General features: G+C 46.6%; 1 protein-coding gene across 1 annotated transcript in view; it reads left to right on the top strand.

Moving 5' to 3' along the window:
* LOXHD1 (lipoxygenase homology PLAT domains 1) overlaps positions 1-19,728 on the top strand; it is a 210,111-nt gene that overhangs the window by 6,219 nt on the left and 184,164 nt on the right. Inside the window, exons 2-4 of the mRNA XM_059881070.1 lie at positions 917-1,031; positions 7,722-7,802; positions 10,295-10,479. Of these exons, the coding sequence (XP_059737053.1) occupies positions 917-1,031; positions 7,722-7,802; positions 10,295-10,479 (381 nt within the window). The remainder of the gene's footprint in view (positions 1-916; positions 1,032-7,721; positions 7,803-10,294; positions 10,480-19,728) is intronic.

The raw sequence follows: 19,728 nt of genomic DNA, 5'->3' as shown, positions 1-19,728 counted from the left end.
TGTGCTCCTTTCTCTAAACCAGGCAGCTAGAGGCCTTTATGTCTTCTCTCATGTGGTGTGGTTCTGGAATTTCCACTGTGTTCTCATTTTCCTATTGACTCAGTTTGAAAACATCCTTGCATAAGTGCAAACCATATGGGCAACACTTCAGGTCCTGGAGTTATCTCGGGGAGGGTTGTAGGAGCCGTTTGCAGATCAAATCCCTGTGGTGTAGACTGTGAAGAGTGAAGGCTTTGGTTATCAGAAGAGACAGGGAGTCACACAAATGCACTGCTTCCTTTCTCCTCCTCACGGGGACTTTCATCAGAACCAAGGGCATCAAAAGAAACCACATCAACAGCAAAGAGAACAAACTTCAAGGGCACAAAGAGAGGAGACATCAGTGCCTGTGCCTAAAGGGACTCATTGGCAATTCTGCTTCCCCCATCCACAGGATGGGTCATCCTGAGATCACCATGGCAATGCCCAGGCAATGCCACAGGAAGTGAGGACTGCGAGGCAGCCTTGTGTGGAGGGCAGAGAGGAAGGTGAGAACCAGGCACAGGCTCTGAAGAAGATCTTGGCTAGGAGGGCATCCATGTACTGTCCTGGAAAGATCACAGATGGGCTTTGGGAGCCTGGGGCTGGGCTCTGGTGTTGGCATTGTGTAGTGTGTGACCAGGGCTTGTCCTTTTGCCTGCAGGTTCCTCACCTGTAAAATGAGCATGCAACAGTAAGTGGGAGACTGTGGTCTCATGGCAGGACTCGATGTGGGTCTGATCCTGGCTTTGAGTCTTGAGGGTTGCAGCAAGCGTTCCAAGAGTCCTTTGTGCTGGGTATCCCTGGTGGAGTTAGCAGGAGCCAGGCTTCTCTGAGCCCACGTAGGATTCAGGGTTCTCTTCTGAGTCTGCCCCCAACATCTCCTTTCCTCTTCCAGTGTACGAGGTGGTCACAGCCACGGGGGACGTTCGTGGTGCGGGGACAGATGCCAATGTCTTCATCACCATTTTTGGAGAGAACGGGCTCTCTCCCAAGCTCCATCTCACCAGCAAGTGAGTACTGACTAAGCCTTGGTAGGGTCCTGGGCTGGTACTGGGGGTTGATGCAGTCCTGGAGCCCATGAGGGAAGACACATGTGTCCACAGGTATATGAAGTGGCATGGGCCTTACTAACGACAGGCCACATGCCAGCCAGGTCTCAACCAGAGAAGCTTCTCTGTTGATTTTTGTATGTATAGTCATGTTTACTTTGGATCCCAGAATTCCAAGTATTCATATCAGCTGTACTTTGATGTGGGAGAATAAATACTCAGGCAGTAAATGAGGTCTAGGTCCAACTTTACCATTTAGTTGCCCTATAACTTTGGCCAAATACCTTTGCACCCAAAGCCTTGACTTCCTCGTATATCATCCGCAAGTGATAATCACCTTTTACCAAACTCATAGGACTGTTTGGAAGAGAAGAGAAGGTCATGCATGTGGATCATGCGTGAAGGTTGTGCATGATCTTAAATGCTCTGCACCTATGTCTCACCCAGGACCAATGTCATATCAAACCTACTTGTCCACTAATGCACACTCAAGTCAGTGCGTGTGTTTGTATAAATGTGTGTGTGTGTGTGAGTGTGCTTGTGTGAAGAGCAGAGGCTGCTTCCCTCCTCCCCCAACGCCACGCAGGGGCACACAGGGTTACTGCACACAGTAATGTTAGAGTGGAATCATGGAATTCCAGAGATGGCCGGGGCCTTACCTAGGCAACTGGTTTCCACCCTGTGCTAAGTGGAGCAGGCGATTGGCGAGCTGGTCTGGGGCTCCCAATACCCTATCCTCCCTTTCTTTGGAGCAGCTTGGCTTATACTTGTCTTACCTGCTGAGTTTCTCAGTCAGATTCTATTTGCGCCAAGGATTCTATAGCCAAGGAAGATGTAAAAATCACTAAATCTATTCCAACCTGCTCTTGGGAAATCTGGGGTCTAGAGGAGAGAGGTGAGCGGCTCTGGATCATGGAGCTTTTGACGGTAAAGCTGGTCCTCGAACCCCAGGGTCCTGATGCAGACGTTCCCTTGAGTACATGACCTCGTGGCCCTGGAGGGTATGCGGGAGTCTCCGCCCACAGTTCTCCTGGGGCTCCAGGGTGTGATCTCTGGGCTTCGTGGCTCCACACTTCCAGGTGTGGCGGGGGAAGCGAGAGAAGGGTGGGCTCCACAGGCCAGGACATCCATAGACTCTGTACTTAGCAGAACGACCAGGTCCAGCAGAACACGTTTGCCCTGAAGGCTGATCTGGGTGTAAATGCGACTGTGCTGAGGCAGGCATAACGTCCTGTTTTGTCCATTTTCCGCAGAACAGGGTACCCGCCTCCTTGTACTGCTTACCTTGATGAGTGGCTCGCTTGTGGAAGCCCTTTGCTCCAGTGCTGTGGGCACGGTAAAGAGAATACATGGAAATTCCATCCTTTTTGCCAAGTGTCCTCCTGGAGCGCAGCCCTCTAGAGAGAAGCTGCTGGGCCATGGGGAGTGGGCTAGCTTGGCTTCCAGAGTCCCCAGCCTGTCTTCTTCTAAACAAAGAGAATCAGCCCCCTTTTGTGGTGGTTCCTCACCATCTTTCCTCCTCTCTGCTTCTGCATCCTTAGACTCGCCCCTCTCACCTTTTTCCTTTGTCAAAATGCCCTCTCAGGAAGGTCCCTGGAGTCAGCTTTTATAGCCCTGTGTGAAGGTTCATCACTGAGTCCCCTCTCCCTGGGAATCTGAGTTCCAGCTTTCCTTCTCAATGGGGAAGACAGACTGCATCATGCCGGCAGGGCACCAGGCAGTGCTGAAACTGCAGGAAGGCAGCCAGCTTTTCTGGGATAGCCCTGCACGTAGGAATCAATGTCCCCCCATTACTCTGTGGGTCTGCTGATGGGGGGCTCTCCTGTGTCTGTGTTCTGCCTCAGGCTGGGCACTTGGGGCAGAGATTAGACCAAGGCCCCAGTCCAGCTGGGGCAGAGGGTTCTTCAGGAGCTCATGGGAAGTGGGTGGTTTCTGATATACAGGCATGTTTGCAGCATCAGCTGTTTGTCCTTGGAGAGACTAGAGAGGTGACGCCTAGAGGGATGCTAGTGGAACCAGAGGATGATGGGAGATCTGCCTTGTACCTCCAGCGTCTATCCCATTCTTTGCAAAGAGAGCTCCCTCAATGATTTGGTATCAGTGTGGCTAGATTAGGACTTTACAGGGAAGGACATGTAATCTGGACCTCGAGAGGTGAAAAGGACTCTGATAAGAAAGGATCAGAAAGAGGGTACTTTAGATGAGGGGGGACAGCTTGCCACAAGGGGCACCGCAGGCCAGTGGGGGCTGCATGGAGGGGCAGAGAGGAAGGATCTAGGAAAGGCAGGGGAGGGCTAGACGCAGACGGCCTTGCCTGAAAGTCAATTAGTGGAGATTTGACGGACTCCGCAGCCAAGGAGGACGAATCTGACCATAGTGAGCAGGATAAACGGGCAAGTAGGAGACTAGAGCCTGGCTGCTTTGCAAGGCTGCTTTCAGAGTTTGCAAGACCTGAAATCCTGTCTACAAAGAAAATTGCAAAGACACAATCCTCACCATCTGAAACCCTCTGATTCAAGATGGAGAGCTCAAGTCCAGGTGGGAGCGTTGCTTTCTGAGGAAGTGCAGGTTGCCACGTGACCCAGATGCAGGGGGCTGAGAGGTCCAAGCTTGGAGAGGTGTAGGTGCAGCTAAGTCCCGCCCGGCTCGCCCGCCCCCCCACCATCCCTAGGGTCTGGATCAGAATGCCTGCTGGTCTCAAAACCCTCTCCCTTCAGTGTCCAGTGCTAGTCTCTCCTCTCCACACCGTGTCACCCAAAACCCACCTCCACACCCACTTGTCACCTGGAACGGAGCTCTTTTTCCTTGTTTTACACCCACAAGCACACACACGAACGTGCACTCATATGCACATGCACACAGACAAAGTACGAGGCTTCCCTGATCACTCAGGTGGTGAAGAATCTGCCTGCAGTGCAGGAGACCCCGGTTCAGCTCCTGGGTCAGGAAGATCCCCTGGAGAAGGGAAAGGCTACCCACTCCAGTATTCTGGCCTGGAGAAGTCCATGGACTGTATAGTCCATGGGGTCACAAAGAGTCAGACACAGCTGAGCCACTTTCATTTCACTTCACTTCATAAGGCATCTTGGGGTGCATCAGACTTCACTGATAGCTCGGGGCATGAGAGTTCACATGGAGGCAACATAAACAACTTAGAATGTTAGATAGACCCTCCCCCCAGCTTTAAAATTAAGCCACCACCCTTCCTGGAATTTCTCCTCGAACCCTTTCTCTGCAGCTTCTGGCCGCATCCCTCACCCCGCCCGCTTCTCGCTCAGCCTCCTCTGTCCTCAATTCTGCTCTTTCCTGCGGCTTTCCTCTTCTGCCCCAGGCCTTACCTTCTACCCTCTTGTGGCTTATCAGGATGTTTTCATCTCCGGTACAAAGTAATTCCTGCGGCAAGAAGAACCTTGCTGCCCAATGTTAACGTGCTAATTGTTCTCACCCTCACGGTCTGGGGTCTAAATTCCTCGGCACACATCAGACCCTCTCATAGTCAGCCAAGAGTGTGACACGCTCACTTCCATTCCCCTACTAGCTGACATCTGCCCCTCCCTCCACACCAGTAAAGTGACGGCAGCTCTGGATCCCAGAGGAAGCCCCATTCTCTGTGACCCAGGACCACCCCCCAGCACTGGGTCCCATGTTCAGGATATGGCAAAAGGATGGAAATCTCATGTATCTTCTGGAACACGGTTCTCTTGTTAAGAATTCACCACCCAAGAGTGTGGGAGAATCCTGGCATCTTAGCCTGCCCGGCAGTTAGCTAAAATGCCCTGTGAGCGCCTGGAGAGGGTGGGTTCCCTGCAGAACAGCAGGCGCAGGTGGGGGGCTGTGTTGATTGACCAGCAACCGTGGAGAACATGCCATCTCCCGCAGGAAATGTGAAGAGGTCTCTATTGTTTGTGATGTTTCCTTTGACCAGGGACCCTCTGCCCTTTGCTGTTTCCCCTCCACCTTCAGTCAGATTTCTGACTGACTGGAAGTGGGGGATTTGGAGACTGACCCTGAGTGGGTTGGGGTTGGGGCTCATCTGGGATTGTCCTGGACCCTCCCTGAGAGGAGAGAGTCCATGTAGCTCAGTCTCTACAGTCCTACAGCCCTCTGTTTCCCCTCCTCTGAACAGAGATCCTGGCAATACAGAAGGCCTTGCTCTTTTTTTTCCTCCTTGGCTGCACTGTGTGGCTTGCAAAATCTTAGTTTCCTAACCAGAGATTGAATCCAGGCCCCCCTTGCAGTGAAAGTGCAGAGTCCCAGCTGCTGAACAGCCAGGGAATTCCCCAGAAGGCCTTGCTCCTGTCTGCCAGGATGCTGGTCTCCGTTCTGTAACCACAATGATGTGCCTCACATCACATGCCCTGGATGCTCCAGTGTGGTCCAGAGACAGCGAGGAGTGCGCCCTCTGCCCACCCCGGCAGATGTCTCTCTCCTGTTTCCCTTCTTCTATCTCGGTTTTTAAATTTTGTCTTTTGAGAGACTGTAAAGCAGCATGGAAAAGTACACACATGCTGGAAAGTACGACTCCACCTTCCACCTGGTTGTATGCGCAGCCCTCTCCGGAGACGCAGAGTGCTCTGTGCTGGACGCAGCTGCTGGAGCTGGAACACTTGTGAGAAGCACCCCGGAGAGCCAGCCACTTTCTTTCCAAATCACCTTCCTCTTCCCCTACTAAAGGCACTGGTTGTTCCCCAAATTGCATGTACCCTTAGCAGATGCCACTTGGCAGTCTTCAAATTCATTCCAAAGAATTTACCACGGGCAGCTGCAGGCTGGATAGAGTGGGGCTGCTAAAATAGGGACTGTGCTTTTTTCATAATTGCGAAAACAAGACGTGCTCCCTTCAGGAAACTGAAAAAAATACAGTTAAGAATAAGTAACCAACACTTCGTAACAGTCTTATCATGCAATAGTTTTGGATAAATCCTCCCCCTCTATTGTTTTTAAATTAACTTGGTGTTCCTTATGTATTGGTTGTTCTGTTTGTACATTCTATTTTTAACCTGTTCTTCCTTCCATGCCCATTTCATAAACCTGTTTTTGTTTCATTAAATATTTTTCACAATAGAATTTTTGATGGCTGCCTAATATTCCATCATATAACTTCCCACGGTGACTGTTTCATGGGATATTTATATGATGTAGAGACTCCTGTCTATTCCCAAAATCAATTTCTTTGTCTCATATACTGAAATAGAAAATACCTCTTATTTCCTTGTTTTTCATTCACACAGTCTTGATGCCCAGAATCAATGTTCACAGAATGCAGGTGGTGTTGCTATTCACCCTTGGAGGAGAGATTCTAACAGGTTCAAGCTGCCAGCCTGGGGGTGAACCATTTCACTCCAGCACAACCCAGAAGTTCCCACCTCTCTCTCCTCCTCCAGCCCTGCACCCAGAGTATACCCCTTGGGCTCTTCTCCCTGACAAGGTGACCTCAGTGTACATTTTCACCTGATTTTGTGAGCTTTGCACTGCTTTAGGAGGGCCCTGAGCCCCGTGTCTCACAATGTGCCCACCGTAAGGCAGTTTCTCCCCAGACCAGACTTTTTGCCAGCTGGGTCTGTGTGCAGAACCACAGCTTCTATGTCTCTAGAATCTTAAAAGCCTTTGGTTACTGAGAGAGTCTGAGCCTTGTTGCCTTGGGGAGAAGGCCCTTCACCTCCCTTTTTATTTTGAAACAGGTGATGGCCAATAAAAAGGCATGTCTTCTTTAGTTTTCATTTCCCATGGGCTGTGTGCTGCTGCCGAGAGCCCTGGCTGGGAGCACTGAGGGAGGTCCACAGCTCTCAGTCCTGCAAGGCCTTCACCATGGGGGCAGGAAGAGCTGCGAGCAGGCCTGGACTCAAGCAGAGGGGGTCCTGGCCCACACAGAAGACAGAGCAGATGTCCACGTGAGATTCTGGCTTCCACTCCCGGAGGACTCGGTTCTCCAGCCTTCCCGTATCTAAGCTGATGGATGCTAGGATGCTCCCAAGTCTGGACTTGTTTGGGCACCTCATTGAGAAACATCTCAGGTGTACTTGCTTCTGTTTGCACCATCTGTGGGATGCCAAATACGCATTCCCTCACTGCCCCCACGTCCCTGATTGCTGGTTTGGGTTGAGTGTTTCCTCTCTTGTTGGGATGGCAGGACTGTGGACCACCACCCAAGGTTTGCATCCACTTGGGGCTGCCTTTGCAACTCTCTCAGCAAGAGCAAGGCAGGTGGGGAAGAGAGGCCAGGAGGCCTGCAGATCCAAGAGCACCATGGCATTATCACACCTTCCTTCCTCCTCCACTCTCCCAACCCAGAGCAACCACAGATGATTGGATCATGACTTTGGAGAGCCAGGTTCTGGTCCCAGAACCTGGGACCGGACTAGCAATTTACTTGTTTGTAAAATGGGGCTAATGTTGCTCACCATCCTTGCCTTACTGACATGCAGCAAAGATCCCGTGAGAACCAGGGAGGGAAAGCAAGGAATGAATACTAACCATCCTTGCCTTCCACCTCTCCAAACCATGTCAGAAAGGAATCTCAGAATAGAATTGACTGCCAGTAGCACTTCCTGGAGTGGAACGGTGGAGGAAGTAGGATTTGCCAGCCCTTGGCTCTCCTCCTGGGCCTCTGAGCCAAGTGCTGATCTGTGTTAACTGTGCACACCATTGCAGGAGTGAATCTGCCTTTGAGAAAGCCAACGTTGATGTGTTCCGAGTAAGAACCAACAATGTGGGCCTCATCTACAAAATCAGGTGAGAGTTTGACCTCTGACAGGGTGGGGTGAGATGAAGGCAAGTAGAACAGGAACTGCTTTCATTATTGACACTTGGGTGTTGACTGCTTTCCTGGTGTCATCTGAGTGGTGACCAAAGGTGATCACATCTTCCCCTCCCATCCTGAGTCATGGTGCTGTAAACTTGCCCATTAGAGATTCACTTCTTTGGGTTATGACAACTTGACACAATTTTTCACACACTTGGGGGAAATAAGCTCTGAGAAATCCTAGCACAGTGGTTAGCAGACTCTGCGTCCAGATTGCCTTGGTTCAAATTTCTGCCCTGCCATTTACCAGCTGTGGAACCTCAGGGAGATTTCCTCTCCAAACTTCGGTTTCCTCATCTGTAATAATGGTGCCCAGCTCCTAGGGCACCATCAGGGTTAGTGAGGACTCAAGAGTCAGTGTTTAGAACAATAACTGGCACACAGTAAGCCCCCGGTGAGTGTTAGCAATGCCAGGCCGTATTGCAGGGTGCCTTTTGACAGAGATCTCCCCTGACTTTGTTCTCTGGGGGAATTTCTGTGAATGTGTGGGGGGGATAAGTCTGCCAGCCTGGTTGCTGAGCAAGAGCTTCAGTTGTCCCTTTTTGCTCCCCTCCATCTACTGTTGCTGCTGTTGCTGCTGCTGCTGAGTCACGTCAGTCGTGTCCAACTCTGTGTGACCCCATAGACGGCAGCCCAGCAGGCTCCCCCGTCCCTAGGATTCTCCAGGCAAGAACACTGGAGTGGGTTGCCATTTCCTTCTCCAATGCATGAAAGTGAAAAGTGAAAGTGAAGTCGCTCAGTTGTGTCTTGACTCTTCGCAACCCCATGGACTGTAGCTCACCAGGCTCCTCCCTCCATGGGATTTTCCAGGCAAGAGTACTGGAGTGGGGTGCCATTGCCTTCTCTGCCTCCACCTACTACCCATCCCCAATCAAGTTCATGCCCATCTGTCAGCCTGTCAAGATCACCTATGGTCTGACTGTACCCAGACTAGAGGGCCTGGACAGGAGTGAAATGCTGCGTCCAATCACTCCTTGTTTTTCTTCTTCCCACTGGAAAATACAGGGCTGTGAACTCTTTTTCCTGGGAAAATAAAGGATGTATAATAAGCTCTGGCACTGGTTGTGTCAAGGGAAGGGGGTTATGAGCAGGAAAGGGGCTCTTATGGGGGAAGGCTGGGAAGAGAGTGTCAGTGTGTGGGAAAGGCAGCCCCTAAGCTGAAGTCCTACTGTGTGCTGGGCTCTGTGCCAGACAGAGGCACGCATTATGTGTATATCATGTGTGTTAGGGGCTTTCCAGGTGGCACTAGTGGTAAAGAACCCGCCTGCCAATGTAGGAGACACGAGAGACACAAGTTCGATCCCTGGGTCAGGTAGATCCCCTGGAGGAGGGCATGGCAACCCAGTCCAATATTCTTGCCTGGAGAGTCCCATGGACAGGGAACCTGGCAGGCTATAGTCCATGGGGTCGCAAAGAGTCAGACACAATTTAGTGACTGAGCACACACACACACACACACACACACACCCCATCTGTTGGGGTGTGTGCTGTCTTGAGCTGTGGTTGTCCTGTTAAGATCTGCAAATGTAAGGCCTCACTGTAATGGAATGCTTGGTGCAAAGTGAGGTCACCCAAGGATCAAGTTCTGGGGAAGAAACTGGGCCTCAAAGAGGAAAACTAGACTGGCAAGGATGGAGAGAACTACAGGAAGTGGAAGAAGATGATAGGGGCCAGATTTTGAACATTCTGGATCTCTATGGTAGCCCCTGGCCCCATGTAGTATTGATCACTTAAAACATGGCTAGCCCAAACCAGATGCAAAACCAGATGCAAAAACACTTCAGGTCTTTGAAAAACTAGTGCAAGATAAAGAATATAAGATATCTCATTAACAAATGTTTACATGGTTACCCACTGAAATGATAAAGGGATTAAACGAAATGTGTTATCACAATAAATGTTTACATGATTACCCACTGAAATGATAAATTGATTAAATGAAATATATTATTAAAATTAACTTCACCTCCCCTTTGTTTTCAGTGTGGCTACTAAAAAACCTAAGTTACCTTTCTGGCTTGCACATGAAGCTCATGTGCTGTTTCCATGGGGCAACACCAGTCTATGTGGCCACGCGGGCTCCTCTGGGTGGTAGGACTGAGTAGCTGAGTGTGTTTTGGGAGTCACGGTGAGAGGGAAAGCTCCAGACAGTCCTTCTGCAAGCCTTGGTGAGCCTCAGTTTTCCATGGAAGGCAATATTTCCTTACGGGCAATGTAGCAATCCACATTCATTAATAAGCACACCCACCTTGCAAGGAATCCCCATTTTTCAGATGAGGAAACTGAAGCCTCAGAGATAAAGAAATAACAGAATCAGAACAGTTGAACCTCTGGTTTGAAAAAACACTGGGGGGATTTCAGTATGGAAGGGGCATTGTCTCTGTCTTACCAGTGATGGTGTGGGTGTTTGCCTCTGGCCCAGGATCGAGCATGACAACACAGGCTTGAACGCCAGCTGGTACCTGGACCGTGTCATTGTGACCGACATGAAGCGGCCTCACCTCCGTTACTACTTCAACTGCAACAACTGGCTGAGCAAAGTGGAGGGTGATCGCCAGTGGTGCCGTGACCTGCTGGCCAGCTTCAACCCCATGGACATGCCCCGAGGTCAGTGTCCAGAGGCTGACTTGCCTGCCATCCCTCCCTGCCTGCGCTGGGCTCGCCCAGGCTTCTGCCTTGTTCTGGGTGGCCCCATCGCTCCTTGCCACCTCTCCAGGGTCTTTTTGTTGACTAGGGCACAGGTGAGGCCCCGGCACTTCCTTGTGACTCTTTCAAGAGCAAGTTCTGGGGGCTCACAGAAGCGGAAGACGCAGGAGGCCCTGAAGGCATGTGGAGGAACAGGCACAGCCCGGAGCGCACCCTGTGTTTTCTTGGTCTTGGTGGTTTGTTTAGTCGCTAAGAAGTCACTTGCAACCCTATGGACTATAGCCCACTAAGCTCCTCTGTCCATGGGATTTCCCAGGCAAGAATACTGGAGTGGGTTGCCATTTCCTCCTCCAGGGGATCTTCCCGAACTAGGAATCAAACCCAGGTCTCCTGCATTGCAGGCAGATTCTTTACCGACTCAGCTACGATCAGCTCCTACCTATGGAAAGTTCCCTCTGAGTTCAAAAGCAACTCTCCCTGGCTTCCTATTCCATAGTTTTTCTTCTTACACTTGAGGAAGGTGAGTTCCAGCCAGGGCATGATGGATTGGATCACAGCTTGCTGCTTCCAGAGTTCCCCAACTCCTTCTGGTTTTATGAGAAGTGAAGCAACTTATATCAAGTGCATTTCTGGCCCAAAGAGTGAGTTCAGTCATTTTAGCCCTGCAGAAACAATGGGAGGCAGGGAAACAAAGTGTGTAAAAACACATCTGTATTCTCTGTCCTATTTTATCGCCCCTTTGTCTCCTAAAATCCTGACTGCCTCCCCACCATCATTGACATATATATGTCCTCATTTCCAAAAAAGGAGACCTCACATGTGGGTACCATCATCATTATATCCTGCCTACATAGAGTCAAGGGACATCAGAGGGGAAAAGAACTTGGTGGCCAAGGAAAGAGAAGTGAGTTTCCCACAGTCAGTCAGTAGAATAGCAGAAGGCTAACACACTCCTCCATCCAGCATGTCCCCGGTGGTTTCCAAGTACCACTGGCTTTTGCAACTCAGCTGGGCATGTAAACATATCTGTTATTCTAATGATGATCTCCCAGCTCCCAGCCAACCTTGAAAATTTGCCCTATTCCTGTGTAGTTCTCATCATAATAACTTGCAACTTTGTTGATTCTTTTTTTTTTTAAATATATGCTATCCATCTTTTATTACAAAATAAAAATTTGATCATTGCAGAAAATTTAGAAAATACAAACATACAAAAATGAAAAAAAGAATACCTATAATTCCTGGAGAAATATCACTGGTGACATTTTTGAGCACTTATTTCTGATCTTTTTAGTGTATATAGTTTGAGAGGATGTGCTGGTACAACATCCCCTGTTTCAGAGCATGTTTATTTCTAAGCCATTAAATGTCACTCAACATCCCTACTCGGAGAAGGCAATGGCAACCCACTCCAGTATTTTTGCCTGGAAACTCCCAAGGATGGAGGAGCCTGGTGGGCTGCAGTCCACGGGGTCGCGAAGAGTTGGACACGACTGAGCGACTTCACTTTCACTTTTCACTTTCACGCATTGGAGAAGGAAATGGCAACCCACTCCAGTGTCCTTGCCTGGAGAATCCCAGGTTCAGGGGAGCCTGGTGGGAGCACAGAGTCGGACACGACTGAAGCAACTTAGCAGCAGCAGCAGCAACATCCCTACTTATAAGGGCTGTGTAGCATTTTGGTGCGGAGAAGGCAATGGCATCCCACTCCAGTACTCTTGCCTGGAAAATCCCATGGACGGAGGAGCTTGGTAGGCTGCAGTTCCTGGGGTCGCTAAGAGTTGGACATGACTGAGTGACTTCACTTTCACTTTTCACTTTCATGCATTGGAGAAGGAAATGACAACCCACTCCAGTGTTCTTGCCTGGAGAATCCCAGGGATGGGGGAGCCTGTTGGGTGGCCGTCTATGGGGTCACACAGAATCGGACACGACTGAAGTGACTTAGCAGCAGCAGCAGCATTTTGGTGTAGGGAGATACATACCATCATTTATTCATTGGATACTTTATAGTTGGATATTTATATTGTCTTCCCCCTCTAGATTTTTTGTTATTACAAAGAGTACATCTAAGTCTTGCCACAGATAAATTATTCTTTCCCTAAGATCATTTCCTAAGTGGAATTTCTAGGTTAAATAGAGTACATATGGTGAAGACTTTTGATGATCGTTCCCAAAGTGTCCTAAAAAGGACCCATCAGTTCACAGTCACATCAGCTGTGAAGAGCACCCACTCCACTTGTCCCTGCCAACAGCTGAAAGTATTGATTAATTTCCCAATTGGATAGGAAAAAGGGCTTTTCAATGTTCTCTCTTTGGTTAATGGTGGGGTTGAATATTTTCTTGTTTTATTGGTCATTTGGATTGTGTGTGTTTATGTGTGTAAATTGTCTGCCTCATGGTCCCTGTGTCTTTCTTTTTGCTTGAGGTGAATTGCCCCAATTCTCCTATAGACTCAAAGCACTTTAACTCTTGAGCCAGTGTCATTATCAGGATCAATCCTTAGCAAATTGTCAAGCTTGCCATCTTTCTTTTTCTGTTTTCTTAAGTTTCCCCTTTCTTGGCCTTTCCCCTTCTTTTAGCTCATGATCCAACTTCTGCTCTGGTCACATGAAAATCCAGTGCTCCGCTGTTAGGCGAAGAGCTTCTGAAAATCACTGTTGAGAAAGAATGAATGTAACTCAGTGATTCCTCAACTTTCCATGAGAATGGTCCAGGGTAGTGTTTCCTTAAAGCTTCTGAGTTCAGTTGCTTGACTGGGCCCTCTGTCCTTATATGCGCTGGAGGGCATTGTGTTTTTTAGTATTTCCAGGCCAGATTCTCGGGGAGGGAATGAAAACATGATCCTCCAATATTCAAGGGACTGCACTGGCAAACAAAAGGTTAAGTTTCTTCTATTTTCACCTGGAACTATATTAATTTGGTGTTTGGAGGTCTTTGATCATCAAAATGGGGAAGATAATTATTTCTTCATTCATGCAGTTTGACAGGTAAAAATATTTAAAAACATGGGATGTAGGGTATACAAGAGGGGGAGAGAAGAAAGAGGACATTTCCCATGTATAATCCATGCCCCCATCCTTGTTCCCCTCTCTCCATCCCCTTTTGTCCATTAAAAAAAATATTTTTAAATTTATTTTTAATTGGAGGAGAATTGCTTTACAATGTTGTGTTGGTTTCTGCCGTACAGCAGTGTGAATCTGCCATAAGTATACATATATCCCCTCCCTCCTACCCCCCAACCCACGCCTCTAGATTGTCACAAAGTCCCTGGCTGAGCTTCCTGTGTTATACAACTATATAGCTATCTATTTTACAAATGGTAATATATGCGTTTCAGTGCTACTCTCTCAATTTGTCCCGCCCTCTCCTTTCCCTGCTGTGTCCACAAGTCTATTTTCTAGGTCTGCATCTCTATTCCTGCCCTGCAAATAGGTTCATCAGTACTATTTTTCTAGATTTCATATATATTCATTAATATATGATACTTGGTTTTCTCTTTCTGACTTACTTCACTCTCTCCAGGCTCTAGGTTCATCCACCTCAGTTCAGCTGACTCACATTCATTACTTTTTATGACTGAGTATATTCCATTGTATATATGTACCACGACTTCCTTATCCATTCATCTCTCAGTGGACATCTAGGTTGCTTCCATGTTCTGGCTGTTATAAGTAGTACTGCAATAAACATTAGTATACGTGTGTCTTTTTGTATGATTTTTTCAGGGTCTATCACAGTAGTGGGATTGCTAGGTCATAGGGTAGTTTCAGCCCTAGTGTGTTAAGGAATCACCATACTGTTTCTCTACAGCGGCTCTGTCGGTTTACATTCTCACCAATAATACACGAGGATTTCCTTTTCTCCACATCCTCTCCAGCTCGTGTTGTTGGTAGATTTTTTGATGAAGGTCATTCTGACTGGTGTGAGGTGATAGCTCATTGTAGTTTTCATTTGCATTTCTCTTATAATGAGTGACATTGAGCATCTTTTCATGTGTTTATTGGCCTTCTGTGTCTCTTCTTTGGAGAAATGTCAGTTTAGGTCTTCTGCTCATTTTTTTGGTTGGGTTGTTTGTTTTTCTGATATTGAGCTGCATGAGCTGCTTGCATATTTTAGACATTAATCCTTTGTCAGTTGCTTCATTTACAATTATTTTCTCCCATTCTGAGAGTTGTATTTTCATCTTGTTTACAGTTTCTTTTTCTGTGCAAAAGTTTTAAATTTAATTATGTCCTATTTGTTTATATTTCCATTACTGTAGGAGGTGGGTCAAAGAGGATCTTACTGAGATTTTTATCAAAGTGTTCTATTTTTTAAAAACTTTTTAAAGTTTATTTTTAATTGAAGGATAATTGAAGGATAATATTGTGTTGATTTCTGCCATGCATCAACATGAATCAGCCTCAGATCAGATCAGATCAGTCGCTCAGTCGTGTCCGACTCTTTGTAACCCCATGAATCGCAGCACACCAGGCCTCCCTGTCCATCACCAACTCCCGGAGTTCACTCAGACTCACGTCCATCGAGTCAGTGATGCCATCCAGCCATCTCATCCTCTGTCATCCCCTTTTCCTCCTGCCCCCAATCCCTCCCAGCATCAGAGTCTTTTCCAATGAGTCAACTCTTCGCATGAGGTGGCCAAAGTACTGGAGTTTCAGCTTTAGCATCATTCCTTCCAAAGAAATCCCAGGGCTCATCTCCTTCAGAATGGACTGGTTGGATCTCCTTGCAGTCCAAGGGACTCTCAAGAGTCTTCTCCAACACCACAGTTCAAAAGCATCAATTCTTTGGCGCTCAGCCTTCTTCACAGTCCAACTCTCACATCCATACATGACCACAGGAAAAACCATAGCCTTGACTAGACGGACCTTTGTTGGCAAAGTAATGTCTCTGCTTTTGAATATGCTGTCCCCTCCCTCCTCCCTCCTACCTCCTACCCCATCCCACCCCTCTAGGTTGTCAAAGAGCCCCAGTTTGAGTTCCCTGAGCAAATTCCCACTGGCTATCTATTTTACATATGGTGGTGTATATGTTTCTATGCTCCGCTCTCTATTTGTCCTGCTCTCTCATTCCCCCCGCCTTGGGTCCAAAAGTCTGTTCTCTATGTCTGTTTCTCCATTGCTGCCCTGCAAATAGGTTCATCCGTACCATATTTCTAGATTCCATATATATGTGTGCTGATATATGACATTTGTTTTTCTCTTTCTGACTTACTTCACTCTGTATAAGAGGCTCTAGGTTCATCCACCTCATTAGAACTGACTCAAATGCATTTCTTTTTATGGCTGATTAATATTCCATTGCATATATGTACCACAGCTTCTTTATCCATTCATCTGTCGATGGACATCTAGGTTGCTTCCATGTCTTAGCTATCTTAAACAGTGCTGCAATGAACACGGGGGTACATGTGTCTTTTTAATTATGGTTTTCTCAGGGTATATACCCTGTAGAGGAATTGTTGAATCATTCAGTAGTTTTATTCATAGTTTGTTAAGGAATCTCCATACCTGTCTTCCATAGTGGCTGGATCCATTTACATTCCCAGCAACAGTGCAAGCGGATTCCCTTTTCTCCACACTCTCTCCAGCATTTATTGTTTGTAGATTTTATTTTTTTATGATGCCCACTCTGACTGTTGTGAGGTGATATCTCATTGTAGTTTTGATTTGTATTTCTCTAACAAATAGCATGTTGAGCATCTTTTCATATGTTTATTAGCCATCTATATGTCTTTGGAGAAATTTCTGTTTACGTCTTCTGCCCACTTTTTGATTGGGCTGTTTGTTTTACTGGTATTGAGTTGCATGAGCCACTTGCATATTTTGGAAATTAATCCTTTGTTATTTCATTTGCCATAATTTCCTCCCATTCTGAGTGTTGTCTTTTCACCTTGTTTATAGTTTCCTTTGCTGTGCAAAAGCTTTTAAGTTTAATCAGGTCTTACTTGTTTATTTTTGTTTTTATTCTCTTTACTCTAGGAGATGGGTCATAAAGGATCTTGTGATTTATGTCATAGAGTATTCTGCCTATGTTTTCCTCTAAGAGTTCTGTAGTTGCTGGATTACACTTTAATCCATTTTGAGTTTATCTTTGTGTGTGGTGTTAGGAAGTGTTCTAATTTTATTCTTTTACATGTAGCTGTCCAGTTTTCTAAACACGGCTTATTGAAGAAGCTATCTTTTCTCCATTGTATATTCTTACCTCCTTTGTCAAAGATAAGGTGCCCATAAGATGAGGTATGTGGGTTTATCTCTGGGCTTTCTATCTTGTTCCATTGATCTATATTTCTGTTTTTGTGCCAATGCCACACTGTCTTGATGACTGTAGCTTTGTAGTCTGGAGTCAGGACAGCTGATTGCTCTAGTTTCATTTTCTTTCTCAAGATTGCTTTGGCTAGTCAGGGTCTTTTGTGTGTCCACACAAATTGTAAAATTTTTTGCTCTAGTTCTATGAAAAATGCCATTGGTAATTTGATAGGGATTGCATTGAATCTGTAGATTACTTTGGGTAGTATAGTCATTTTTACAATATTGGTTCTTCCAATCTAAGAACTGGAGAAGGAAATGGCAACCCACTCCAGTATTCTTGCCTGGAGAATCCTGTGGATAGAGGAACCTGGTGGGCTGGCGTCTATGCGGTCGCACAGAGTCAGACATGACTGAAGCGACTTAGCATGCATGCATGCATTGGAGAAAGAAATGGAAACCCACTCCAGTATTCTTGCCTGGAGAATCCCAGGGACAGAGGAACCTGGTGGGCTGGCGTCTATGGGGTCCCACAGAGTCGGACACGACTGAAGCAACTTAGCAGCAGCAATCCAAGAACATGTTATATCTCTCCATCTGTTTGTGTCGTTTCTTATTTCTTTGACCATTGTCTTCTAGTTTTCTGCATACAGGTCTTTCATCTCCTTAAGTAAGTTTATTCCTAGGTATTTTTATTCATTTTGTTGCAATAGTGAATAAGATTGTTTCCTTAGTTTCTATTTCTGAGTTTTCATTGTTAGTATATAGGAATGCAAGGGATTTCTGTGTATTAATTTTGTATCCTTCGACTTTACTAAATTCATTGATTAGCTCTAGGAATTTTCTGTTGGTATCTTTAGGATTTTTCTATGTATAGTATGATGTCATCTACAAACAGTGAGAATTTTACTACTTCTTTTCCAACCTGGATTCCTTTTGTTTCTTTTTCTTCTCTGCTGGCACAGACTTCCAAAACTATGTTAAATAACAGTGCTTTGCTTATTTTAAAATCAGAGTGTTTGCTTGTTGTGGAGTTGTAAGAGTCTATCCAGAATATATTTCTGAATATAAAGCCCTAATCAGACTTGATTTACAAATATTTTCTCCATTCCACAGGCTGCCTTTTGCGCTGTTCGTGTCTGCTGGTGCACAAACTTCTTCAGTTTTATGAAGTCTAATTTCTCTAGTTTTCCTTTTTGTCATTTCTGCTTTTGTGTCATTGCCAAAGTCATTGCCAAATCCTATGTCGTGAAGCTTTTGTCCCATGTTTTCTTCTAAGAGTGCTGTATCTTTAGCTTTTACACTTTTGTTGTTGATTCATTTTGAATTAACTTTTGTATATGGTGAAAGGGGAGGGTCCAGTTTCATTCTTTTGCACGTGGATGTTCAGTTTTTTTCAGCACTGTTTGTGGAAAAGGCTGTGCTTTCCCCCATTGAATGGTCTTAGCACCCTTGTTGAAAATCATTTGACCATACATACAAAGGTTTGTTTCTGGGCTCTCTGTTCTGTTGGTCTAAATGTCTATCCTTATGTCAGTATCACATCGTTTTGATTATTGTAATTTTGTAGAAGTTTTGAAATCAGGATGTGGTAGACCTCCAACTTTATTCTTCTTTTTAAAGATTGTTTTGGCTATTCAGGGTCCCTTGATATCCAGCTTCTTTTAATGCACCTTAAATTCTCATTAACTGTTTTTAACAGTGACATTATCCCATACTGACTTTGCTGTCAAAGGGCTTTTATTCACTTGGAAAAAAATATGAATAGTCTCTCTCAACCCCAAGTCCTCAGTCCTTGCCCAGGACTTCAAGGCTGCTGGGGAAACCTCACAGATTCTCCTGACTCATCCCCCACGTGAGTCAGCAGGTGTGGGTGTCCCAGTCTTGGCTGGCTCTCCACCACATCTCAACAAAATGATCCAGGCAGACATCACACCTCCTAATTAAGCATCTCAGTCATACAGACAGCCTGAACAGGGAGTTAGCAGCCATCTCTATGTTCATTTCCTTCCTGGAATGGGTGTCAGGGGTCTTGGCACCTTCTGGGGTCTGGGGAAGGTTGGCAGCCACTTTTTCAGCATATCTGTGTTGATTATCCCTGGAAACACAGTCTTGACTATCAAACTGCTCCAGAAATTTGGCGAAACTTCCCTCCTGCCATCTGCCTTTTTGCATCCCTGCCTCATTGCCATGGACACCTGACTCATTTCTTGGAGGATTTCTTTCATTCTGTCTGTAATGGCTCACCCTCTTGACACCCAGAACCCAGAGGAGACATTGACATTTACAGCCGATGAAAGCCCTTGGCCGGGATCTAAGTACAGTCTTCCAGGCTTTGAACCAAAGCATCATCATTGAAAACTAACAACTGCCATCAGTGATGCCCTCTGAGCTACTGTTAGATTCTCCAGGTTGAGCTAAAGACACAGTCTCTGCCCACGAGGTGCTCACAGTCTAGTGGACAGAGATTGCCATAGTGCAAGTACCCATGAAGAGGGCACAGTGGTCCAGAACTCCAGTCTCAAGTCATGGAGTTCTAAGTTCAAATCCCAACAATGTTACCTACTAGCCATGGACAAAATCCTGCGGCAGTCTGTGTCTTCATGTGCTCACACCTTACAATTAGAATCTTATTTAAAATTCACAGCACCCCGAGGAGGGAAGTTCTATTATTTGCAAAGAAGGTGGACCTGAGCATCCATGACCTTGAATAGCCCCCTTCTCTGTTTCTTGATCTCAGGCTAGCAGCTCTCCTTTCTCAACCTGCTTGCTCAGACTGTGTTGGCTCTAGTGTCTGGCAGGAAGTGCTCTGAAAGCTGTTCTCCCTGGCACTAATAAATCATGAGAAGGTTTCAAGGGACCCACGCAAAAGGGGGATGAAGCCTGAGGGACAGGATGAGACATCCTCTCCCAACCTGCTCCCACAGTCTGGGGAGGAAGCCAGACAATGTACAGCAGT

Source organism: Bos taurus, chromosome 24 (genome assembly GCF_002263795.3).
Source record: "Bos taurus isolate L1 Dominette 01449 registration number 42190680 breed Hereford chromosome 24, ARS-UCD2.0, whole genome shotgun sequence".
Classification (NCBI taxonomy): Eukaryota; Metazoa; Chordata; class Mammalia; order Artiodactyla; family Bovidae; genus Bos; species Bos taurus.
The sequence above is the reverse complement of the archived record's forward strand: the minus strand, read 5'-3'. Positions and strand labels throughout refer to the sequence as shown.